At 41.8% G+C, this 24,110-nt stretch overlaps 1 protein-coding gene across 1 annotated transcript; it reads left to right on the top strand.

The window, feature by feature from the left end:
- Nucleotides 1-16,129: 16,129 nt before the first annotated feature.
- Nucleotides 16,130-19,819, top strand: LOC117457298 (extracellular calcium-sensing receptor-like). The gene is made up of 6 exons (XM_034097283.2): nucleotides 16,130-16,320; nucleotides 16,500-16,797; nucleotides 16,932-17,726; nucleotides 17,897-18,124; nucleotides 18,330-18,453; nucleotides 18,912-19,819. Exons 1-6 carry the CDS (start codon nucleotides 16,211-16,213, stop codon nucleotides 19,817-19,819), a joined length of 2,463 nt encoding a protein of 820 aa, XP_033953174.1. The 5' UTR covers nucleotides 16,130-16,210.
- Nucleotides 19,820-24,110: the final 4,291 nt, after the last annotated feature.

Raw genomic sequence — 24,110 nt, 5'->3', positions numbered from 1 at the left:
TGATGGAACCCTACAATTATATTTGTTTATTTTAGTGTTTCCAACTGTGAGTTATTTTACTGTTTAACGTAGCATATTGAGATGACTCCTTTTAATAGACTACAAGTTTAAACCAATATGTATATATGCAAATAAAAAAAGAATAAAATGATATGCAGACCCAAAATACCAATCTCCTATGTGATTTCAGATTAATTGCCAGAAATTGTTATTCAAATAATAAAATCAACATTGCCTCGCATAAAACATTTTATTAAACTTACATTTCATCTCGTCTCCTGAGACTTATTTTCAAGCAGGAAAATACCCTTCTTGTTATTGATGGTGTATAAAGGGGTGTCATGAGCTCTCACGCAGATAGGCGTGACCTGAAGAGCACAGCCATGTCCTAACTGAGGCCGCTCCTTTTGGTTCTGCTAATGGGGAAGAGGGACTCTGTGTTCCGACTGCAAGACTCAGCACAACCGCCTGATCTGTTCCAAGATGGTGACCTTGTTATTGGAGGCATTTTTTCATTCTGCACAAGGCAGGATTACGTAATTAACACAATTCCAGGAGTACGGAAATGTAAAAAGTATGTAGGCTATTGTCAGGCATATTTTCAACGTTGTATGTTCATTGTACTGTATTTGAGACAAAAGTATTATTTTGTTCTATCTTTCACAACACCCTAGCTTCAATTTTTGAGAATTCAAATGTTCTCAAGCATTGATTTTTGCTATCAATGAGATCAACAAAAATCCTGCATGCTCCCTAATGTTAAACTTGGCTACAGTATCTATAATAACTGTTGAACTATGGACATACTGAGAGCTGCACTGGCACTGGTGTCTATTTTACTGCAGATCAACCTCAGGCTATTTCCACTCGAAGCGCTTTACTGTAACAAACTAACAAACTTCCTCTGTAGTTCACAGTGTCCCCAGCCTTCCTCCACACCTGTCCCCTCAGCCTATACTGGAAACTTCCCCTCAGGCCTGTTTCATCATGATCATTGATAACCATAATTATGCCCTGGAGGATTTGACCATGATGTTGACCTTCGATAAAAAACTTTCTACCCTGAAGTAAAGAAAGAAAGACTCATACTTTAAGTTTATGCTTATGTTTTTAAACCTTTTGAAGCAATTAAGTTAGATGTCAAATCATAAGACCATACTGTTAGGCTTTGACAGGAACTTAACAATGAGATACAAGTGAAAAATAAAAGTGATAGAACATTTACCAACGTTATAGTTTCACAATGTGTGCATGTCAGTGGCGAACCGTGTCTATCACAACTGGACCTTCTGTAGATACAAACACACCCTCTGCCGCCGCGCCCCCCCGCCGTTATAATGTCCGTCTTTTCACTGAATTGTCGTCTTGAAAAGGGTACTCACAACAATTCCGCAACAACATCATCTTCACCTGTTGCACTTGCCATTTCAACGTTAAAAACAATAAAACGGCATATGAATTGCTTCGTGGCATTTAACTAGATCCTCTGTCTCGAGCCAGTGAACTACCTGGTCTTCTAGAATACCCTGGAACCGAGGAAAACTCTGAGAAAAATCTCCTTCTTACAGTGCAGACGCGTTTCTGCTTGCTCTTGCCTCTGCTTACTTTTTTATGCTAACAGCTGCTCCTGGACATTAACTTATCACTGGGACAGTTATTCTTCGTAAATAGACGGAGGTTTTCAGCCATATTTCAATATTTTTACGACGACCTCAGTCTTACAGTGGCATGGCCTAGCAACAGCTAAAGCCTGGTACAGCATGCTATTTAGCTTAAGCTAGTTAGCAGCAAAATGCCTCCGTTCTCTGCAGATGACTTCCACAAACTTCTACAGAAGATGGCCGTGTTGGAAATGAAAATGCAACGGTTGGAAGTTAACGTGGAAGTGAATGGACTTGGTTGGAATGACACCACTTTACCAGTGTTGCAAAATAATGGACAAAGGCATGCTAACTCAAAGCTAGTTAGCAGCTACAAGGATTCCAATGAACAGGGGGGCTGTGTACCGGGTAATAAATCTACAGGTTATAAATCTACAAGTGGTAGTCCTCCCTGGAACTCTCTGGGTGCAAGACCGAAGAGTAAATCATTTCCATGGGATTTGGGAGGACGAACAACAGGCAGAGCCCAGCGCTCTGAAATCTGTGATGCGACCGGCTGGCCTGCATTGTTATCACCCAGGAAGAGCGCCTCTTCAACCCCTATTCATACTAGGAAACAGCCGTGGACCGCCTCTAAAGGGAGAACTACAAAAAATCCTCCTAACCACCAAGTGTGCCAATCCAGAACAGATACGCTCCGCTGACCGAGAACCGGAGATCTGATGACCTGGATAACCTGTCCTCTTCACACAGCAGGGTAAGGACCAATAGCTACTCCAAAAGTAAAAGGCTAGAGGGAAAGCTAACGACTGGGCCTGAAACTCTGATTGTGGGTGACTCTGCTGTAAGAGATGTAAAAAGTCAAACTTGGCTCAGGCAACAGAACAGAGACTGGTATATACATTTGACTAAAATTCATAGAGATTCTCTATATATAGCTGGTCAGGCTGATGTAAATTGACCAGCCAGTAGATATTAGGCTGGAGAGGGGTTTTGGACACTTTAGCTGGCCAGGCAACCCAGTCTCACGGCATTTCGTGTTCACCAACACGATTTTTAATCTATTGATTCGTGTTCACCAACACGATTTGCCCCTTTTTTTTCGTGTTGCACAGCACGATTTTAAAAGCAATGTATTTCTACTGCCTGCAGCACGTCTTTTTCTCCGGTCGGGTCGAGGAAGACCGGAAGCTGTGTGGTTCATAAAAACATGTTCTTACTCAATATCAGTGGCGAGCCGTCAGGGCCCTCTAGGCCCTCTGTGAGGGCCTAAGATATTCTAAAAAATAATATTTGAAAACATTAAAAAAAAAAACTTTTTGTTGTTACATTTTTCATTCGTTTTACCAAAATAACTTGAATTAATTGTATTTAAAATAATATTTCCAAAGAAATAAATCCTTCGAATCTGCCTGTTCAGTTTCTGTTGGAATGTGAAGGGTTAAATGCTGTCTCTGCGAGTTACTATGAAGACGGGAAAGCTTGGTCCCTCTCTACATTCACAGAGGGCCAGCTATAGTAACTCAATTGCGGCTTTCACACCAGCGCTTTTCAGTTTCTAGCTCCGAGCGGGAGCTTTTCTGGTTCAGCTCCGGTTTCCCTTTTCAGCTCCCGCTCTGTTCACACCACCCACTGGTGCCCCAGAGCTGCCCCTGCTGCGTCATGACGTCACCGTTTACATCGCTGATTTGCTCCCCAACGGCAGCTCACAACAGTGTTGTAGTCAAGTCACCAATTCACGAGTCCAAGTCACCCTCGAGTCACCACTCTTCGAGTCCGAGTCCAAGTCCGAGTCACCAAGGGAGAGTCGTAGTCGAGTCCGAGTCCAAGTCCGAGTCACCCAAGGAGTGTCCAAGTCGAGTCCGAGTCCGAGTCATCATTACCTGTGTTCGAGTCCGAGTCCAATTCCGAGTCACTTAAGAAGAGTCCAAGTCAAGTCCGAGTCACAAGTCTTCATGTATTAATCTTCGTGGATATATGTTTTGAAATGTAGCTGCTCCTCTACATTGCTGTTATCCTGTCTATTGAACTGCTGTGAAGCGAGTTTGGCTACAATTCTTGTAATAGGTGCTATACAAATATAAAGCTTATTTCTAATATTAATATTATTATTATATATAAATAAACTATATTTAAAATGAGTTACCTTTTAGAGAAGTGATTATATGGTAAAGTTTTCGTTTTGCACTTTTATTTTGATAGTAATAAGATCGGGACTCTTATTTTGAAGGAACTTTTACGGGTTAAATCAGTTTACCGATAAAGATTTATCCCCAGAAAGAACATGGCTACTTAGCATGCAAAATTACGTCATTCTGCATGTTAAGTATGTGCTTTCGTTATCGGCTGAATCTTTATTTATTGATTAGATCACGTTACTGTTACTGATGATAGTGTTCAAGACAGCCTATATGTCTGAACTCGATCCTTAGAGTAATGTGTTACGGAGCCTTCTCTTCTATATTGTTTCCACATAACGAGCATTTTGCGCTGCTCTTTTCCAATGTGGAAGCAGAATGTGTGAAAGCATACAGCATGATGCGGGTGTGTCTGTAGACATCTCTAGACTGGAATAGCGGGGCCCACTACGTGAACTCGCCATACAGGATAGAGGACATCAGACTCCAGAGAAAATGTGCTCGAGTCCGAGTCCAAGTCGGAGCGTCAATGTACGAGTCGAGTCCGAGTCATCGTGGGGGGGGGGGGAATTCACGAGTCCGAGTCCAAGTCATCCTGTGCGAGAATTCACGAGTCCAAGTCCGAGTCGCGTCAATCAGTGCGCGAGTCCGAGTCGAGTCACGAGTCCCGGAAATCGGCACTCAAGTCCGACTCGAGTCCGAGTGCAGGACTCGAGTACTCCATCTCTGGCTCACAACAACAACAACAACAACTGCGTCGGGTCGATGATCGTGTTGCTTTTAATCACACGAAGCCAGAATAAATTGAATAACGACTTCTCCAACCTTATACTTTGCTCCAGAGTGCCGTGGTTCATTGTTTATTAATGTGTTTCTGCAGCATTTACCGACCGCTGCAGTATTGGCTGCTCTTCCACGGGAGTTTATTCTCCCGTTAGCTCCCGGTTAGCTCACACTGCAGCGGCTGCTCTAAAGTATTCACTGTCCGACTCACACAAGCAGCTGATGCATATCCCCAGTTCCCCTTAGTCTAAGTGAATGTGTGTCAGTCTGAATTGACACTGTTTGGTATCACAACGCTGTTATGAAATGTTTCTCTGGTATAAAACGGGTGATGTTAGCATAGCAACCGAAGCTAAACTGACTACTTGCATCCGATAGCTGCAATAATACAAAACAACACGTCTGCCTCTCTCCACAATGATCGATAACAGTGAACGGATGGTCAAAGTAAGGTACAAATAAACAGAATCACACGAAGCCTGGTTAGTGTTGCCTGACTTTATAAAGTGTGTTTATAGGCACTACTGCTTGTAGGCATGCATAACAGTCGACCCATGTTCAGGGGAGGTGGGTTTAGTTTCCTGCACGCCTCGACGTAAGCGACGTCGCCTCTTAGCTCCAAAGCTCTTGCCTCTGGACCGACAATTTTTTGGAGCTGGAAATGAAGCGGATTCCGGAGCTAAGAGCCGGCGCCGCTGCGGTGTGAACAGGAAAACCCGGCGCTTTTCAGGCTCTAGCTCCGAGCCGGAGCTGAAAAGGCGCTGGTGTGAAAGGGGCAAATGAGAGCGTAATATCAAATGACAGTACAATTGACCAATCATATCTTCCCTCTAAATGGGCGGGCTTTATTTTCGCGGACTTTATGACAAGTTCCGCCCGCTGTGAGGTCTATGCAAGTGGTGCAGTGACGCGTCCTAAAACCCGGAAGTAAGTTTCGCTCGGATTCCCTCGACAGAAAGCAACTGGATTTCTCCATAGGATTTTGGAAAATAGCTCGAAATAAGGTCTGTGGAAAACGAACCTGTTAGATAAATGCACGTTTTGTTCAGCCGGATAATATCCACATGTCTACCCTACTTTTATTATTTTCGAATCATAAATCTAATCGATAGATTTATGATGGATATATTTATGATTAGCATAAGTTTGTTCATGATGGCTCATGTCAGTGATAGTGATGATGACATCGTTGCGAAATTATTAACCGAGTCATTTTCAAGATTGAGTTAGCCTACAATGATAAACTGGAGTGGCAAAGGATCAGCTGAATGACCCGCAAGTGCTTCATCCAAAAGGACAGGAGGATGGACTTTGTGTTTCAGTGATTTGATCATCAAAGGTATAGGCCTAAGTCATTTTCAATGTGGGCCGCTGTGCCGACTTAATGCATTTGTAATTGTTACTTGGCTGTGGGTGCCCTGTCATGATAGGTGTTTATATAAATGGTGTTGTTTTGTATGGTAGAGCATAGTGGTAGAGGGTCGCTGTCATTGATGCGTTTTACACCCCGGGCCGCTGTTTTGATATTCCGCTGAAGTATACGCTATGACGTAATATCTCTTATTTTCTTTCGAGGGGGGGGGGGTCAGAGGGCCTAGGTATAAAAGTCACGGCTTGCCACTGTTCATAATATTTAATAAAGGAGTGCTAATTAATGGAACATTTGTAATCATGTCGTACAGGCCCTGTACGACATGCAAAGAACAGATCAAATCCCCTGACAGACTCACACACTTTGGTGATGTCCTCATCTGATAATGTTTAATTTTTTAGCAGCAAAGTAACATTACTCAAAGTATATGTCAGACCCAACTCATTTACAGTATGTTTTGCATCTCCTCAATAATGGTCTGTATAGTTGAGTAGAAAAAAACTGTCCCTACAATTTCAGGTAGATTAACACACATTTGTAAGAAAAGTTTACAATGAAGCACAAAACCTCTCTTTGAGCGAGCTGCCACATAAAGTGCAGCTTAACATGCTAACCTTTGGTGAGCTACAGTGCATACAGTTCTAACGTGCATTACATTGATGATTTTAAACACAACTTAACTCTCTCTACTTGTAAGATAACGTTTAGTTAACTTACCCTTAAATAACTACATCACGTTTTTCAGTGGAAACACAAACTGCAGAAAACGTTAGCTGCTAACTGTTGTTAGCTAAGACAGCTAGCTCTTAAGGGAAGTAACATAGCCTCATGGCAAACGTAAGGTTGAGTTAATGTAACGTTGTAAGAAAGCAAAACAAACCTTCGAGAAAGCTTTTACTCTCTCTCCTTAGCGGGCATTGTTGATTGTTCGAAACACGATCTCTCGATGTGCTGCCCACACATCGTCGGTTTCATCGACCCCGGGTTACCTGGTCTAGCAAAAGTCCGCCTCATACGACGCACTTGTTTTGTCCATATACGCAACATTTGATCATTTTTTGGCCACAAAAACATCCCATAACCAGATGTTGAGACGGCCCCACATCCCTATACAACATATCGCTTGCCAATTATTCTTGGCGTCTTATTGCTGTGCATCCTTTGTCATAATATTTGGCCCTTCAATGCATTCAAACGGGACTGAGCTCAGCTGTGTTCTACTCATGACGTCACCGCCGGAGATGGCCGAAGTTGGTGTTTCCGGCGCAACGAACGATTGTTACTAACTGACAACTTTTGTATGCTGTTATAATCGTGATTTATTAAAAATAGATCAATAATAAAAAAATCATATGGCACATTTCACAATACAAATGCAACCTCTATCATATACTAAGCCCACTAACAGGTGCTAAAAGCATTTTGTAAGCTCTTTAAATGTCTGTTGGAAACTGTCAGCTCTCTAAATACAGAGGTGTTCATCAGTGGCCCTCTACCGCCAGTCAGAAGAGGAGTGGAGAGATTCAGCAGATTGTTTGCACTGAACACGTGGCTTTCAACTGTCTGTACTGACCATTCTGTCCATTTTATTGACAACTTTAACTTTTTCTGGGACCGCAGACATCTTTTTAAGGCGAATGGAGTTTGCCTGAACAAGTCAGGAGTGAAATTGTTTATCTCTAACATATTCAACTGCCTGCGTCATCAATCTGTTCCCTCTGCCAAGGACAAGCAACAAGAGGAATCAAAACAAGAGTAAGACACAACACATCGCTCAGAAAACCTTGAAAATCTATCACTGCACCCGCCTGAGGAATGTCTTGATCATGGGAGACAAATGGAGGAGTCTCCACCGCCCTTCACCCCCCCTATCACCTCTGAGGATACTCTTCCTTCACCCCACAGCTCTCTCTACTCTCCGTTCACCCTTTCACCCTTGCCCACCCTCCTGGAGATCGCTGAACACATGAAGGAGATACAGAGGGTTGGCACCGATTCCTTCCTGGAGTTCAATAACCAAACTAGGGCGATACGCAGGGCTGGCAGCGTGTCCTTTACCCCCGCTCCTCAACGACGCCCATCAAAATCACTGAAGCAGAGACGCGCGCTACCTCCCCCGTCTCCGTCACCGTGCCCACGTCAACCACCTCCTCCCCCTGGACGTGCACCAACACCCCGTCACCATGCCTACCACAATCATCCGGACCAAAACGTCCTCCCCCCCTTCAAGACTGCTGTCTCCGAAGCCTGATAAGGATGTGTGTGTAAAAAACGCAAACACTGACTGATATATGCTGGGTCCAGGCTCAAGGGCGTAAAGCACTCTCAACTCTTTCCAGGACATGCCGGGGCCCTGCCTGCCTGTAGCTTTGCCGATATCTGTGTTGATAGGTAATAGATTAAGAGCGGTGAATCAGCTTAGACACAGGAAGCGCTAGGGCTGAACGATTAATCGATTTTAAATCGAAATCGCGATTTGAAATGATGCGATTATCATTATTTTAAAAAAAAAATGTCGTGTGTGTCTGTCATCCACACTAATCAGAAGTGCTGTGCTCCACATGTACCAGCCATTGTTAATCAATCAGAAGTAGCCCATGATAGAAGGTGATAGACAGATTGATCCAATCACCTGCCAAGTGCTTCTGAAAGTGCCTGCCCTTTCCAAATGGCTTCCAATGGAGCTTTAGATGGTTTGGTGAAACAAACCATCTGAGTCAGGTTAGTAATGCTCCATCACATGTTTCTATTACAGGGTGAATCTTAAACTGAAGCTTGACTTTAAAGCAACCCAACGGAAGTTTCATGTAAGTTTAGTTTTTTCACTCGTAGCTCGGGGTGCTAGAGACGGGAGTACGTTGATACGACCTTCCTAGGCGGAGTTATGGCCGCATTTTACAATAAACTTCCGTTGGGTCGCTTAAAAACAAATATCGCAATTCGAATCGCAATCGCAATATTTGTCAGAAAAATCACAATTAGATTTTTTCCCAAAATCGTGCAGCCCTAGGAAGCGCTCAAAAGTTTGTGTGAGTTTATCAAATTTAGAAGTGATTCCATGTCAGCCACAGCTTGTTACAAAAAACCTGACTGATAGTGTGATCAACAAACTTAAACTAGCTTTATTAAATGTCAGGTCTTTGGCAGGTAAAACATTTTTAATCAATGATTTTATCACTGAGCACAATCTCGATTTTATGTTTTTAACGGAAACATGGATTGAACAAAATAACAGTGCAGCTGTTCTTATCGAATCAACCCCTCCCAACTTTAGTTTTATGAGTCAGGAAAGAATGCATAAGAGAGGAGGTGGAGTTGCTATTTTGTACAATGATTCCCTTCAATGCAGGAAGACATCTTATGGGAACTTTGCTTCTTTTGAATATGTGGCCCTTCAGCTGAAATGCTCCTTTCGAGCTCTGTTCCTAAATATCTATAGACCACCCAAATACTGTGCAAGCTTTTTTGATGACTTTACTGAACTGCTGTCTATAGTGTGTATTGACTTTGACCGTCTAGTCATTGTTGGTGATTTTAACATCCATGTTGACAACCCCCAGGACAGAGGGGCTAAAGAACTGTTTTGTGTTCTTGATAACTATGGACTGACACAGCATGTGACGGAGCCCACGCACAATAAGGGGCACACTCTGGACTTAATTATCTCAAAGGGTCTGAGGTTGTGGTGACTGATGTTGCACTCTCTGATCATTCCTGTGTTTTCTTTGAGAGCTCTATTTCTGTTCACAAAAATGTTCAAAAAGAGGTAACCACAAAGCGATATTTAACTGAAAACACTAGGGAAATGTTTACTCAGAATTTTTCTTCCACACTTGCCCCTGCTAACATCTCAGTAAATGAGCTAGTAGATCATTTTAATTCAAAAATCTAAAATGTTATAGATGCCATTGCTCCAACTAGGGTAAAGGAAGTGACTGGGAAGAAAATATCTCCATGGAGAAAGGCCATGACCGTGAGAACAGAGAAAAAAGAGTGTCGAAAAGCTGAACGCAGGTGGCGAAAAACAAGTCTCCAGGTGCACTTTGAAATCTATAAAGAGAGACTTGGCCTTTATAATTTGGAATTGAAATTTGCCCGACAGTCTTTCTTCTCTGATATCATTGCCAAAAACAACGCACGTGCCTTGTTCGCTACCGTCGACAGACTAACTAACCCCCCAGTGTCAGTAGCCTCTGAATTTCTATCCACCAGGGCGTGCAATGATTTTGCCTCCTTCTTCACTGACACAATTCTGAAAATCAGACAAGCAGTCAGTGCCTCTGCATCAGGAACAGCAAATGTTTTGTCTCTGTGTCCACCTAATATCAATTCAGACATCATGACACAATTCCATCAGATTAATGATAAAAACCTAGAGGACATTATACAACTTCTGAAATCCTCCTCTTGCTGCCTTGATATTATTCCAACAGGGTTTTTAAAAAAAAAATGTCCTTGCATTTTCAAAGATGTTTTTTCTTGCATGGCCTCAGATCTACTTCATATAGTAAACAAGTCTCTTCACTCAGGTGTTTTTCCACAGGCCCTGAAAAGTGCAGTCATTAAACCGCTCTTAAAAAAAGCATAATCTAGACCAGGGGTCTCCAACCTTTCTTCATCTGAGAGCTACTTTGAAAAAGTGAAAGTGGCCAAGAGCTACTTGCATCGCATCGCTTACATTTATTCACATAGCCCTCATCAGTTGAATTAAGCTACTGTTGTGTGAAATCAATACCTAAAGCTTATCACAAATCTTAACTTCACATCAAGGTCCAAGAAAACGACAATTTCTCTCATATTAATATGGACAACATAGTAAGTACATCACTGAAGATTCACATACATGTCCAAGAGCAAATTACAATGTTTTCACTTCTTCTTATGGCCCACATAGTAAATACATCGCCTTAATCCCCACCTTGCAAGCATCTTATGGCACGTGTGTAAAATAAGTGCATTCACTCTTTTTTACAGTTAGTGAGATGACTGGCGCTGCATGGAGTCCACTATGGTGTATGCTGGACCCACTTAGGTTCACTAATAGAGTCATTTACATGTTCATCAGTCGGTCTTGTTCTGTATTTAGATTTCATTCATGCCAGAAAAAGCTGCTTCACAAAGGTCTATAGAGCCAGATAAAGCAGACATGTTCAGTATTGCTTGGTGAATGTTCTTATAGTTTTCTGGGTCTGCAAGGCTCCAGAAATGTTGTGAGTTTTTCTGAGACTTCAGCTGAACATGATTTTGGAGATTTATAACCTCCATCTCCACAGGATTGACACTGAACAGTGCAGCCATCTTTTCTTCTTCTTCGTCTTGACATTAAATTATAAACCATAATTAATATTGGTCTAGCCTCCCTATATCTGTGTGTGACATGTTTACATCCTCAAAAACAAAAAGCTAATACTTCTGCAGTCTAGCTGCAGCTTCTAGCAACGGCCTTCTGTTAAAAAAAGGATACTGCATGTCCTGAATGAGGCTTCACACACATGACTTAAGTCTGAACACAGCAGACAACAGGAGTATTTACAACAGCATTATAAAAACAAAAATAGTGCATGTGGGTGCACACTTACATTCTCTGTCTTACTGTTACATGAATCCCATGAATGTATGAGATTAAATTAGCTTCATTATATCTCAATCAGTGATTAAGTGAATAATAAAGTTTCTATCGGTTCACAGCCTGTCACTCATTATTTTCAGGAGGGGGCGGGGTTTGGAGGAACGGAGAGGAGACGGTGATTGCGGAAGCTTTCCTCCTGCCTTCACAAACTTTACACGCGTATTTATCAACTGAAAATAGCAAGAGGACATTCATACTCTGCAATCCAAGACTTGATTGAATCCGCCAAAAACCTGATATGACGATAACGAGTGTCAAAAACACAAATCCCTCCCTGTGTGTCTCTGAGCCGCAGCGACGCGGACTGATTTAGATCGGGTCATTCTGCCGTTGGTCCTGGTGCTGCTGGAGAAAGCAGACCGCTCCGTGTGTGGTGTCGCTGTGCCGCTGTCACATCTGCTCCTTGATCTCTGCGTCACGGACCAATTTTATATTTGTGTGACAGAAACAATTCTAAAATAAAAACACTTTATTGTCCGGTCGCGGCCGAAAGATCAGGAAGCACCGTTACTACGCTATAATCGATAATCGCGAGGCGAGCTACTGAAAAGCTGCCCGCGAGCTACCGGTAGCTCGCGATCGACGTGTTGGAGACCCCTGATCTAGATGCTTCAGTAATGAACAATTACAGGCCCATATCAAACATCCCATTTCTAGTTAAAATTATTGAAAAAGTAGTCTTTCAACAGTTGAGTAATTTCTTGCATTTAAATAGCTGTTTGGATGTGTTCCAGTCAGGATTTCGTCCAAACCACAGCACTGAGACTGCTCTTGTAAAGGTCTTCAATGACATCCACTTAAACACAGACAGTGGCAGAACTTCAGTGTTAGTATTATTAGATCTCAGTGCTGCGTTTCACACTGTTGACCACAATATATTACTAGACCGACTAGAAAACTGGGTGGGACTTTCGGAAACAGTTCTAAATTGGTTTGAATCCTACTTAAAGGACAGAAACAATGTTGTTTCTATAGGTAAATACAAATCTGAGTTGACAAATATGACATGTGGGGTTCCTCAAGGCTCCATCTTGGGGCCTCTTCTCTTTAACATCTACATGCTGGCTCAGATAATGAAAAACAACAAAATAAGTTACCATAGCTATGCGGATGACACACACATTTACATAACCATTTCACCAGGAGACTATTCTCCAGTTAAAACACTGAGTAAGTGCATTGAACAAATCAATGACTGGATGTGTCAGAACTTTCTCTAATTAAACAAAGACAAAACTGAGGTAATGGTCTTTGGAGCCAAGGCAGAACGTATAAAAGTTAGCGCTGAGCTTCAGCCTGCAATGTTCAAAACAACAGATAAAGCCAGAAATCTAGTCATGGACTCTGACCTGAGTTTCAACAGTCACATTAAAACAATTACTAAATCAGCCTACTATCACCTAAAGAACATATCTAGGATTAAAAGACTAATGTCACAGCAGGATTTGGAAAAACTTGTCCATGCTTTTATCTTCAGTAGACTGGACTACTGTAATGGTGTCTTCACAGGTCTCACTAAAACATCTAATAGAAAGCTGCATCTGATTCAGAACGCCGCTGCTTGAGTCCTCACTAACACTAAGAAAGTGGATCACATCACTCCTGTTCTGAAGTCTTTACACTGGCTTCCTGTGTGTCAAATAATAGATTTAAAAATACTGCTGCTGGTTTATAAAGCACTGAATGGTTTAGGCCCAAAATACATTTCTGATCTTCTGCTAAATTATGAACCATCTAGATCTCTCAGGTCTTCAGGGACTGGTCAGCTTTCTGTCCTCAGAGTCAGAACTAAACATCGTAAAGCAGCGTTCAGTTATTATGCTCCAAATATCTGGAACAAACTCCCAGAAACCTGCAGGTCCGCTACAACTCTTACTACTTTTAAATCCAGGCTGAAGACTTATCTTTTTGTCGCTGCTTTTAATTGAAACTGAGCCGTTGTGTTCATCAGTAAAGTGGAACTTCTGTGTGAACTACTCATATCTTAAACTGCACTGTAACTTTTTATTCATGTACTTTTTATTCATGTATTTTTTCTTTTAATGTTTCTTTTATTATCTTTTACTGTTTTTAAATGCCTTTGTCTGAATGTCTTTCATTTTTGTAAAGCACCTTGAATTGCCTTGTGTTGAAAGGTGCTATATAAATAAACTTGCCTTGCCTTGCCTTGCCTTGCCTTGAAAGAATACGCCCATTGGCTGCAAATCAATAATGATTGGTTGATCAAACTGTCAATCCAAAGCTACGCTCTCATTCAGTGCAACGGACAGGGCATTCTATCAAGGATATTGAATACTTTGGTTGAAGAATATTCCAAGCAGAGACCCAGAAAAATATCTGATTGGTTGCTTTTTTTTTCTAACACAAAACCACTGAAATGCGTAGTGCATGGACCGAGAAGGACAAACAAATCAACATAACACTGTAATATTACAGATCAACAACACAGATACGATTCTAATTTATTCATTTTACATACATGTTATTTATATAATTAAATCGATTTCTTTTGGGTTAAGTGTTCCAGGGTATTCTCTGAATACCTTGAAGGCCCTGACGGTTCGCCACTGGTGCATGTTTATATAAAAGTTATTTAATTTGGAGGAATAAAAAGTGTGCAACCCTCTGACCTTTGAATGTTCTTCCTATGTTTGACGTGTAAGTGCATTTGCAAATTAATAATGCTCTATTTGTTTAACTACTGAGAGTAGCAGTGCAGGAACTCTCAGGTAGGCTGACCGATGATTTGGAAGAGATGGTCATCTGATTTTAGGTGTCAATGAAGACTGATCTGGCTGGCTGTCAGTGTAGATGGCCTACTGATGATCTGGCTGTGTATCTGCAAAGATGGCACGTGAATGCTTTCTTTTAGGAAGAACGTCCTGCCAATGGCAAGGTGAGACATGTTGAGACATGGCCGAAGGATGTCAGGCTTACTGGTCAACAGGTCGACTGAAGGCTCACAGGGTTCAGAAAATACAAGATCAGTCAGAAAATAGGTGGGCTAGCTGGCTCAGGGAAGGCATGGCAGAAGGCTTGATCCGAATGGCTACCGAGGCCATCGGCTTCCTCTACTGCACATTTCCTTAGATCAATGTTATGCTTTTTTATTTATGCATTTTATTTCTAATCCTTAGGTAGATTTCTTAAAAAACAAAACTGTTAACTGAAGTTGAAGCTGCCAAACCTAAAACATACCATCCAGGCCCACCCCTCCCTACACGCAGATCACGCAGACTGCGTGGGGCCTCATCTGATGCGCAAAAGCGGCGCAATTAAGCGCGCCACAGTTCCAGCGCTGCGAGGCTCCGGCGCTCACAGTTCACGTGCATGCTCCAAGCTGGCTTTAACTATAAATGGCAACTTGGAAATAGGCCATGTATTTTGGGTTAGAGAAGTTTCAAGATATGATCTTTTGAGAAATAATTGAATAATAGTTGTTTTTTTAGCAGATAAATCGAGAGCATACAAGTACCAGTAAGTTTGGTAAGGCAAATATAGGGCTGTCAATCGATTCAAATATTTCATCGCGATTAATCGCATGATTGTCCATAGTTAATCGCGATTAATCGCAAATTAATCGCACATTTTGTATCTGTTCTAAATGTACCTTAGAGGAATATTTTTCAAGTTTTTAATACTCTTATCAACATATGACCGGACAAATATGCTTTATGCAAATGTTTATTTTCATTTGAACAATGACAAATATTCTCATGAATATTAAACACAGCAACCTCTGAACATTACAAATATTCGCCTCAATTCAACCTGGAACCTCTCATACAATAATACAATACAGTGTGTGTGTGTGTGTGTGTGTGTGTGTGTGTGTGTGTGTGTGTGTGTGTGTGTGTGTGATCGTTGGAGCTATGTGCAACTCCAGGCATATATGCGCGAACGGGAGCTGCCTGGACGCTGCAATCATGTTGCGCGCACTATCCGAGCTGAGTGTGCTGACTTTTCGTACAATGTCCCACTGTCTGGCTACCTGCATAAAGTCAAGTGCTCGGCACAGTTGTCGGCGAAATGTCCCTCCTCTGTTTTCATTTAAACAGCTCCTTATATCCGTTAGCGCAGCTAGCTAGCACCAGATGCTAACAACAACAATACACGTAAGGTCTCTCTCTCGCGCCACACATACACACACCCTCCCGGTCCTCCCAATAGCCAGTCGGTGCCTGCCGGTGAGCATGGAAGTGTGGGCTGCCACAAGCGGGCGACAGGAGCGGGGCTGTCAGCATCAGCTTGTAGATGGTATTTTAAACTCGATGCGCTCTGAAACTACGGGCGGCCGAGGACAAACAATACACATGCGTTAATCGCGTTAAAATAATTAGTGGTGTTCATTTTTTGCGTTAACGCGTTAACTTGACAGCCCTACAAATAACCCTTTTCCTGTTTGGCGCCTCCTTCCTTTGTCCCCAAGTCCACAGAGATAAAACATCAATGTTCCATTAGTCTTTCCCAAGTTTCTCCAAAATATATAAATACAAGTGCCCAATTTAAATTTGCATTGGGGCACATGTGATGCCAATGAATTGTTTTGGCTCACTCAAACAGTATGTCATCCACACAGAGGTGGCCGGAGCAGGGATGGGCACTCTTACATCTGTTGCTGGTGGTATCTTTCTCTCAGGCTGAGGAGCCAGTGTGCACACAGAGAGGGGACCCTGAGATCCCTCAGATGTTTAAGGATGGGGACATAATGTTGGGGGGAATCTTCTCTTTCCACAGCAGCTGGAAGAACAGACGGGATTCCTACATGGACAAACCACTGCCACTGCAATGCACCAGGTAACAGTATACCATATCAATATTCTGCTTCAAATTTCTGAAAGGGTAACATTGAATATTTAAATGAAGATATACACCTGTTGTGTTTGATTTTATCATCAAATACTTCCTTGTACTGTGCCACTCTTTCTTCGGCATGGCCTTTTTTTAACTAATTATTATTAACTGTTTGCATCAAGCTTGGATTTCAGAGGGTTCCAGTTTGCCCAGGCTATGCTATTTGCCTTAGAGGAGGTTAATAACAGCACAGTCCTATTGCCTGGCATCTCTTTGGGCTATAGGATCTATGATTCCTGTGGCTCAATTGCCAAAAGTGTGAGGGTTGCATTGGCCTTTGCAAATGGAAATGAAGTTGTATCACAACCCTCTGAAGTACCATGTAAAAGACCTGCCCAAGTGCAGGCCATTATGGGAGAACGTTCTTCCTCTCCTTGCATGGCTATGGCTACTGCCATCGGACCCTTTCATATTCCAATGGTGGGTAAGATTGTTTGATATTATTAATATTCAACTATTGCAACTATGTATAGCAAAAGGGAGTGTAGTTGGCTGTATAACTACTTTATATTCTGAATCTTTACCTTGGGATATAACTTGTTTTTTTCTTTTAGATCAGCCACTTTGCTACTTGTGCCTGTCTCAGTGATAAATCCAAGTACCCATCCTTCCTCAGAACAATACCCAGTGACTACTACCAGAGCAGAGCCCTGGCACAGCTGGTTAAGCATTTTGGTTGGACTTGGGTTGGAGCTATTAGAACAAATGATGATTATGGAAACAACGGTATGGCCACATTCATAGAAACGGCCCAGCAGCTTGGCATCTGTCTTGAGTACTCTGTGTCCTTCTTTAGAACCGATCCACCAGACAAAATACAAAAGATAATAGACATTATCAAGGCTTCCACTTCCAAGGTGATCATTGCTTTCCTCTCCGGCATGGATTTGGATGTGATACTACATGAATTTTCTCACCACAACTTGACTGGGTACCAGTGGGTAGGCTCTGAGGGCTGGATCTTTGATTCACAAACTGCAGCCGTGGATAAGCATCACATTCTAGACGGTGCTATAGGCCTGTCCATCCCCAAAGCACATGTCAGTGGCATGAGGGAGTTCATGTTGGATGTGAGGCCGCTCAATGTATCTAGTAATGAAATGTTTACAACGTTTTATGAGACGTTATTTAGTTGTAAGTTCAAGCAGTCAAAGTCTTCATCAAGAAATCAGAAAGAATGTACTGGACTTGAAGATTTGACTGAAGTGCAAAACATCTTCACCGATATGTCTCTGATGCCTATCTTTAACAATGTCTATAAAGGAGTGTATGCTGCGGCCCACGCACTTCATTTGATCCTCAGCTGTAACAAAACATGTAACACCAAGGTGGAGCTAGATCCATTTACGGTGAGTTGAACACCAATGTTACTGACATTTTTACATCAAATCACATCAACAAGGAACATGTTTAAAAAAACGTAAATTCAACTTTTGCTGTCTCTCATGCTTTTAAAACACTTGGACCACAACACATTCTTCAAAATTATGTTCTGCATTGACGGATATTTGTTTTTCAGATTTTACAGCACTTAAGAACTATTCAGTTTAAAACAAAGGAAGGAGAAGAGGTTTACTTCAATGAAAATGGAGATCCAGCAGCAAAGTACGAAATTATAAATTGGAAGCCAAGAGAAAATGACATTGTGGAGTTTGTCACAGTTGGCCTTTATGATGCATCTTTACCTGAAAACAAACAGCTACATCTGCAAAATGAGTCTATAACTTGGACACAGAACTCCCAACAGGTAAAATACTCTAAGATCACTGTTGTTGCTAATTAAAGTATTTTTGTTTCATTATAAATATGAAATTGACACTGTTAGTCATGCACGTCATAATGTATGTTTTTTTATGCATACAATTTTTAAATAGAAATATACAAAGAAAACACAGTAATCAAAGTCAAGGCCGATCTTTTTCTTTCCTCTCATAGTCGATTTGATCCCACAGGTGCCTGTGTCAGTTTGCAGTGAAACATGTCTTCCAGGAACTCGTAAGGTTCTCCAAAAAGGAATGCCAGTCTGCTGCTATGACTGTATAAGATGTGCAGAGGGAGACATCAGCAACATTACAGGTGTAGTTACATGAATGCAAGACAAAACATGTATCGTTCATTTTAAGAAATTGCAGTGGGTTTTTGGGGGATTTCAAAACCATGCAGTCCTTTAAGAAGAAAAAAAACACAATATCGTTACATAACCAATAATTGCAAATGATACATAATGACACAGAATTCTGAAGTCAGCTATATAAATATATGCAAAAGTCTTCCTAAGGATTAATCCATTATGTTAAAGCACCAATGCAAAATAAATGTTTCTACTTTAAGTCTACCTAAAATAAATCATTTCATTATTCATAGAAATTCATAGAAATCCCTGCGAAGAACTTGTGATTGTACAAATAAGCAAAATATTTTATATACTTATTAGTTGCTGTACTGTTTTGTATGCTTAGAAAATATGCAACGTAGGGACAAATACAAAATTAAAAAATAATTATTCATAATGTTTACCACATTATTTTTTTCAGATTCTGTCACCTGTGTGCGGTGTCACCCCGAGTTCTGGTCAAATGAAAGAAGAGATGCCTGTGTAAAGAAGGAGGCAGAGTTTCTGTCATATGAAGAGATTATGGGAGCGCTGCTCACTGCAGCATCCTTATTTGGAACATGCATCACAGTTGTTGTGGCATTGATTTTCTTCAGATACAGGAAAACTCCAATTGTCAGGGCTAACAACTCTGAGCTGAGCTTCCTGCTGCTCTTCTCCTTGACTCTGTGTTTTCTGTGTTCTCTGACCTTTATCGGTCGGCCCTCAGATTGGTCTTGCATGCTGCGACACACAGCATTCGGCATCACCTTTGTCCTCTGTATCTCTTGTGTTCTGGGGAAAACTATAGTGGTGCTAATGGCCTTCAGGGCTACTCTTCCAGGCAGTAATATGATGAAGTGGTTTGGGCCTGCCCAGCAGAAACTAACTGTTCTGGGTTTCACTCTAATACAAGTAATGATATGTATCCTCTGGTTAACAATTTCTCCTCCTTTTCCTTTTAAGAATTTTAAAGACTTCAAAGACAAAATAATGCTAGAGTGTGCTTTGGGCTCAGCTTTGGGCTTTTGGTCTGTACTTGGGTACATAGGACTACTGGCCATTTTATGTTTCATTCTTGCTTTTCTGGCTCGGAAACTGCCTGATAACTTTAATGAAGCCAAGTTTATAACCTTTAGCATGCTGATATTCTGCGCTGTATGGATCACTTTCATCCCAGCGTATGTAAGCTCTCCTGGAAAGTTTAGTGTTGCTGTAGAGATATTTGCTATTCTGTCCTCCAGTTTTGGACTGCTCTTTTGTATTTTCATCCCAAAATGTTATATCATCTTACTCAAACCAGAGAGGAATACAAAAAAATATATAATGGGAAAGGGAGCCCTAAAATAATTATGGAACCCTACAATTATATTTGTTTATTTTAGAGTTTCTAACTGTGAGTTGTTTTACTGTGAAACGTAGCATATTGAGATGACTCCTTGCAATAGAATAAAAGTTTAAACCAATATGTATATATCCAAATAAAAAAAGAATAAAATGATATGCAGACCCAAAATACCAATCTCCTATGTGATTTCAGATTAATTGCCAGAAATTGTTATTCAAATAATAAAATCAACATTGTCCCGCATAAAACATTTAACTAAACTTAAATTTCATCTTGTCTCCTGAGACTTATTTTCAAGCAGGAAAATGCCCTTCTTGTTATTGATGGTGTATAAAGGGGTGTCATGAGCTCTCAAGCAGATTGGCGTGACCTGAAGAGCACAGCCATGCCCTAACTGAGGCCGCTCTTTTTGGCTCTGCTAATGGGGAAGGGGGACTCTGTGTGCTGACTGCAAGACTTAGCACAACCGCCTGAACTTTTCCAAGCCTGTCTCCACACCCAGTGTTGGGAAAGTTCACTTTCTACATTAACTAGTTCAGTTCACAGTTCACACATTTTAAAATGAACTAGTTCAGTTCATGGTTCATAATTCAAAATTTGGAACTAAAGTTCATGGTTTCAAAAATGAACTAATTTATAGTTTATAGTTATTTTTTCAATACGTTGCTGCGAGCTATTATTTGTCTCCTGTACGATGTTAATGGGATTTGGGTGGTAGTGGATCTGTTTTGGCTCTCTTTTTTATTCGCCACTCGCACATACCGTGAAAGGCTAGTCGTGTGCTTATTCTCAATGTGCCGTTTAAGGTTTGTTGTCGACGTCGTCGATGTACGGACTTGCTTTTTCAAACCGGGCGGACACAGTTTACAGGCAAACGTTTGATTTTTTCCGTCTGAGTCAGTACTGACTTTAACGTAAAACTCTTTTAAATGCTCATACGCCGACACCGTAGAGCAGGGGTGGGGAACCTTTTTCCTCTCAAGGGCCATTTCAATTTTTACAATATCATCAGAGGGCCGTACAAGTTATTGACCTCTGCTTAAAAAAACTAAAATCACAGCCCATTCATTTCATTCTGTGCAAAGAAAAAGCAACCTCTTAATCCAGATATCTCACCATGACTCGCGTATGCATGCACGTGCAGGGTGTGGCATGACCACCAAAACAGAAAGATATGGACACAAGATGTGTGCAAATGTATTTAGTTTCCTATCCATGTGAACATTTAAGTGGGGGGGGACCTAACCTCCTCTAGGGGGGTACATGCTCCCCTGGGAAGATTTCTTTTTTAATGTTGAAGTTAAAAGCATCAATCTGGTTCACTTTGAGAGCAACATTAGGAGATCTATGGACACATCTCTCAACACCCAAACACAACTGTAAGCAGATTTTCTTTTAATTTATGGATATTTGACAAATCACTCCCTTTTCAAACTGTATTCTTCTTTATTAATAACTGTCATATAGTATATACCTGTTTGTTTACTTTATTCTCTTATTTTTTTTATAACTATAATGATCATATAAAGATGTGCCTTTACCTCACTGGTTGTAGAAAAAGCTTCTTATATTCGTTAGCATAGCTAGCTAACCAGATGCTAATGATAACAACACAGTTATTCTGTCTGATCAGTATGACAGATGAACAGATCGCCACTGGGCTTACAACTAAAGACACAGCCACGCAAAAACTGCAGCATGTATACAGCTCCTTATGGGTAGGCCAACTGCAATTTGTGGAAGTGGCGGAGCGGCGTTCTGGTGCTCTCCGTCAGAACTGCAACCCTGTCAGTCGAGACATATACCACGTGATGACAAGTTAGGCTCGTGTTGTGTTCAAGGACCCTGACCTTGGCCAGGAAAAACAGGCACTCGCTTGTTTAATTTGTTTGCGGTCTAGATTTCTTTCATTTTTTGCGTGTGTTTATAAATTACCTCGAGGGCCATACCAAATTGTCTCGCGGGCCGTATACGGCCCGGAGGCCGGAAGTTCCCCACCCCTGCCGTAGAGTCTCACTCTGAGCGAGTGCTGCTGCAGCTGCTCTCGGCTTCGTCCATACTAATTCATTCATTCATTCAATGCTCGCCGGTTCTGCGGTTCCACATTGTTTGTTGTGAGGAGTCTGATATATTTAGTATATTTATATTTTAGTGCGACAGCCAGGGGTGACAGGCGCGTACGCGTCACAGGCAGTTTGCTGTTGCCAGATTGGGTGGTTTTCCGCATTATTTTGAAGCCTGTTTACGGTATGTTTTAACTGGGTTTTCGGCTGAAAGGCATATGAAATCTGGCACACTTTTGAACGCCGTTATAATACAGTGCTGAGAATGAACGCACTTTTGAACGCCGTTATACAGCGCTGAGAATGAACGCGTTCTCAATTACGTTCATCTAGCGGAAATACAGTACGTTCAGTTCACGTTCGCCCAAAATATGAACGCGTTCATGAACGATCGTTCATTGAACGCGTTCAGGTACATCACTGTCCACACCTGTCCAGGGTGCGAACTGGAGGGGAGCAGGGGGAGCTATAGCTCCCCTAGTGGTGACATGAGCTCCCCTGGGAACATGGTTTGTGAAATTTGGGGGGAGCTCTCTAAAATACTGATATGATGACCAAATAAATTCCATTTTGGGCATGTTTTTTTTTTTCAAAGGTGTAAAATAAGTGAAATAAAATTATAGTTTATGATTCATGAAAAAAGTGTCGCCTGCTTGCACGCTGCCCGCAGCTCCACCCACTACCCACTCACTCACAAGCTCGTTTAGTTAGCACTGAATGTTTACCAGGCATTGTTGCTGCTGCTACATGTCGAAAAGAAAAAAAAACGTACCTTGGGCAATTTCTTTAAAAAGACGGCCAAACAACCTGATCAAGAAGACCAACCGAATGTAGCTGGTGGTAGCACATACGTTGTGACTGCTGCTACAACAGAACCGAGAGAGGAGGGAGCTAACGTCTGTGCTAGTGCTAACTTGACAGCTAACGTTAACTTGGGGGCTGAAGAGACACAAGAAGATGAGCCAAGAGAAGCTAACTTGATGACTACAACTACCATAGTAGAGATCGAAGGAGATGTGGAAGAAGATGATGATGCTACTGATGACCACTCCACCTGTTCTTCCTCTTCCTCCCTGCCTGCTGCTCGAGATGGGGGGGGGGGCGAAGTTGCTGCGGTGGTCCCGCGGCCGCCGGCTGGCTGGACCAGCCAACAGTGGAGTGAGTGGATCACATTTTTGAGACATTTTAAATTGATTTAATTAAACAGTCAAACGTTACATTGGTGGTCCGTGGATTATTTATTATCAAGTTGATTGAAGTTTGCGTAGCCCATACATGCTCGGGAAATCTGTTGACATGAACATGATCCATCGGGACGTTTCATGTAAATGTAGACCTGTGGCACCACCCCGTGTGCAACAGATTTTCTCTATATAATAGGCCTATGTCTGTGCTGTTGCTATTAATGCACGGATCAGCATTTACCCCCCCCCCCCCCCCCCGCAAAAAAAAAAAATCGCGGCTCCCCCGGTGACCGTGGTATAGTTCGCACACTGCACCTGTCCCCTCAGCATATGCTGAAAACTTCCCCTCAGGCCTGTTGCATCATGATAACCATAATTATGCCCTGAAGGCAGGGCCGGCCCTAGACCTTTGGGGGCCCTAAGCGAGCCCCCCTCGCTCTAGCGCGTTCTCACTTCACACAACACGGAACCAACTTTTGTCTTATGATGTTAGTATAAGCACACATATTGTATAAGTAAGCATGTAAACACCGTGGACCTAACATCCTCTAGGGGGGTCCTCACCTCCTCTAGGGGGGTCCGGGAGCATGCTCCCCCGGGAAGGTTTTTTTTTAAATATTGATGTTAAAAGCATCAATCTGGTGCACTTTGAGAGAACAATTAAGAGATCTATGGATACATCTTTCAACACCCATATGAAACATAACTGTTAACAGATTTTTCTTTATGGATATTTTACAAATCACTCCCCTTTCAAACTGTATTCTTGTTTTGTCATATAGTATTTCATAACTGTTTTTCATTTATTCTCTCTGGCTGTCCACCTCATAATGTTCACATAAAAACTAGTTGTCAATAGGAATATCATTCAGAAGAATTATAATTTCATGCAAAAATCTGTCACAAAAAGACGTTGCACATTTACATTCAGGTGTTGTTATGGCAACGTCAGTGGCCAAACAGCCACATTCACTGCTGCAAATACGTTCAAATATGCTGTCGATACGTAAAGCAGTGGCAACTATGCCACCATTTCAGCTTACTTT

Source organism: Pseudochaenichthys georgianus, chromosome 13 (assembly GCF_902827115.2).
Source record: "Pseudochaenichthys georgianus chromosome 13, fPseGeo1.2, whole genome shotgun sequence".
Classification (NCBI taxonomy): Eukaryota; Metazoa; Chordata; class Actinopteri; order Perciformes; family Channichthyidae; genus Pseudochaenichthys; species Pseudochaenichthys georgianus.
The sequence above is the reverse complement of the archived record's forward strand: the minus strand, read 5'-3'. Positions and strand labels throughout refer to the sequence as shown.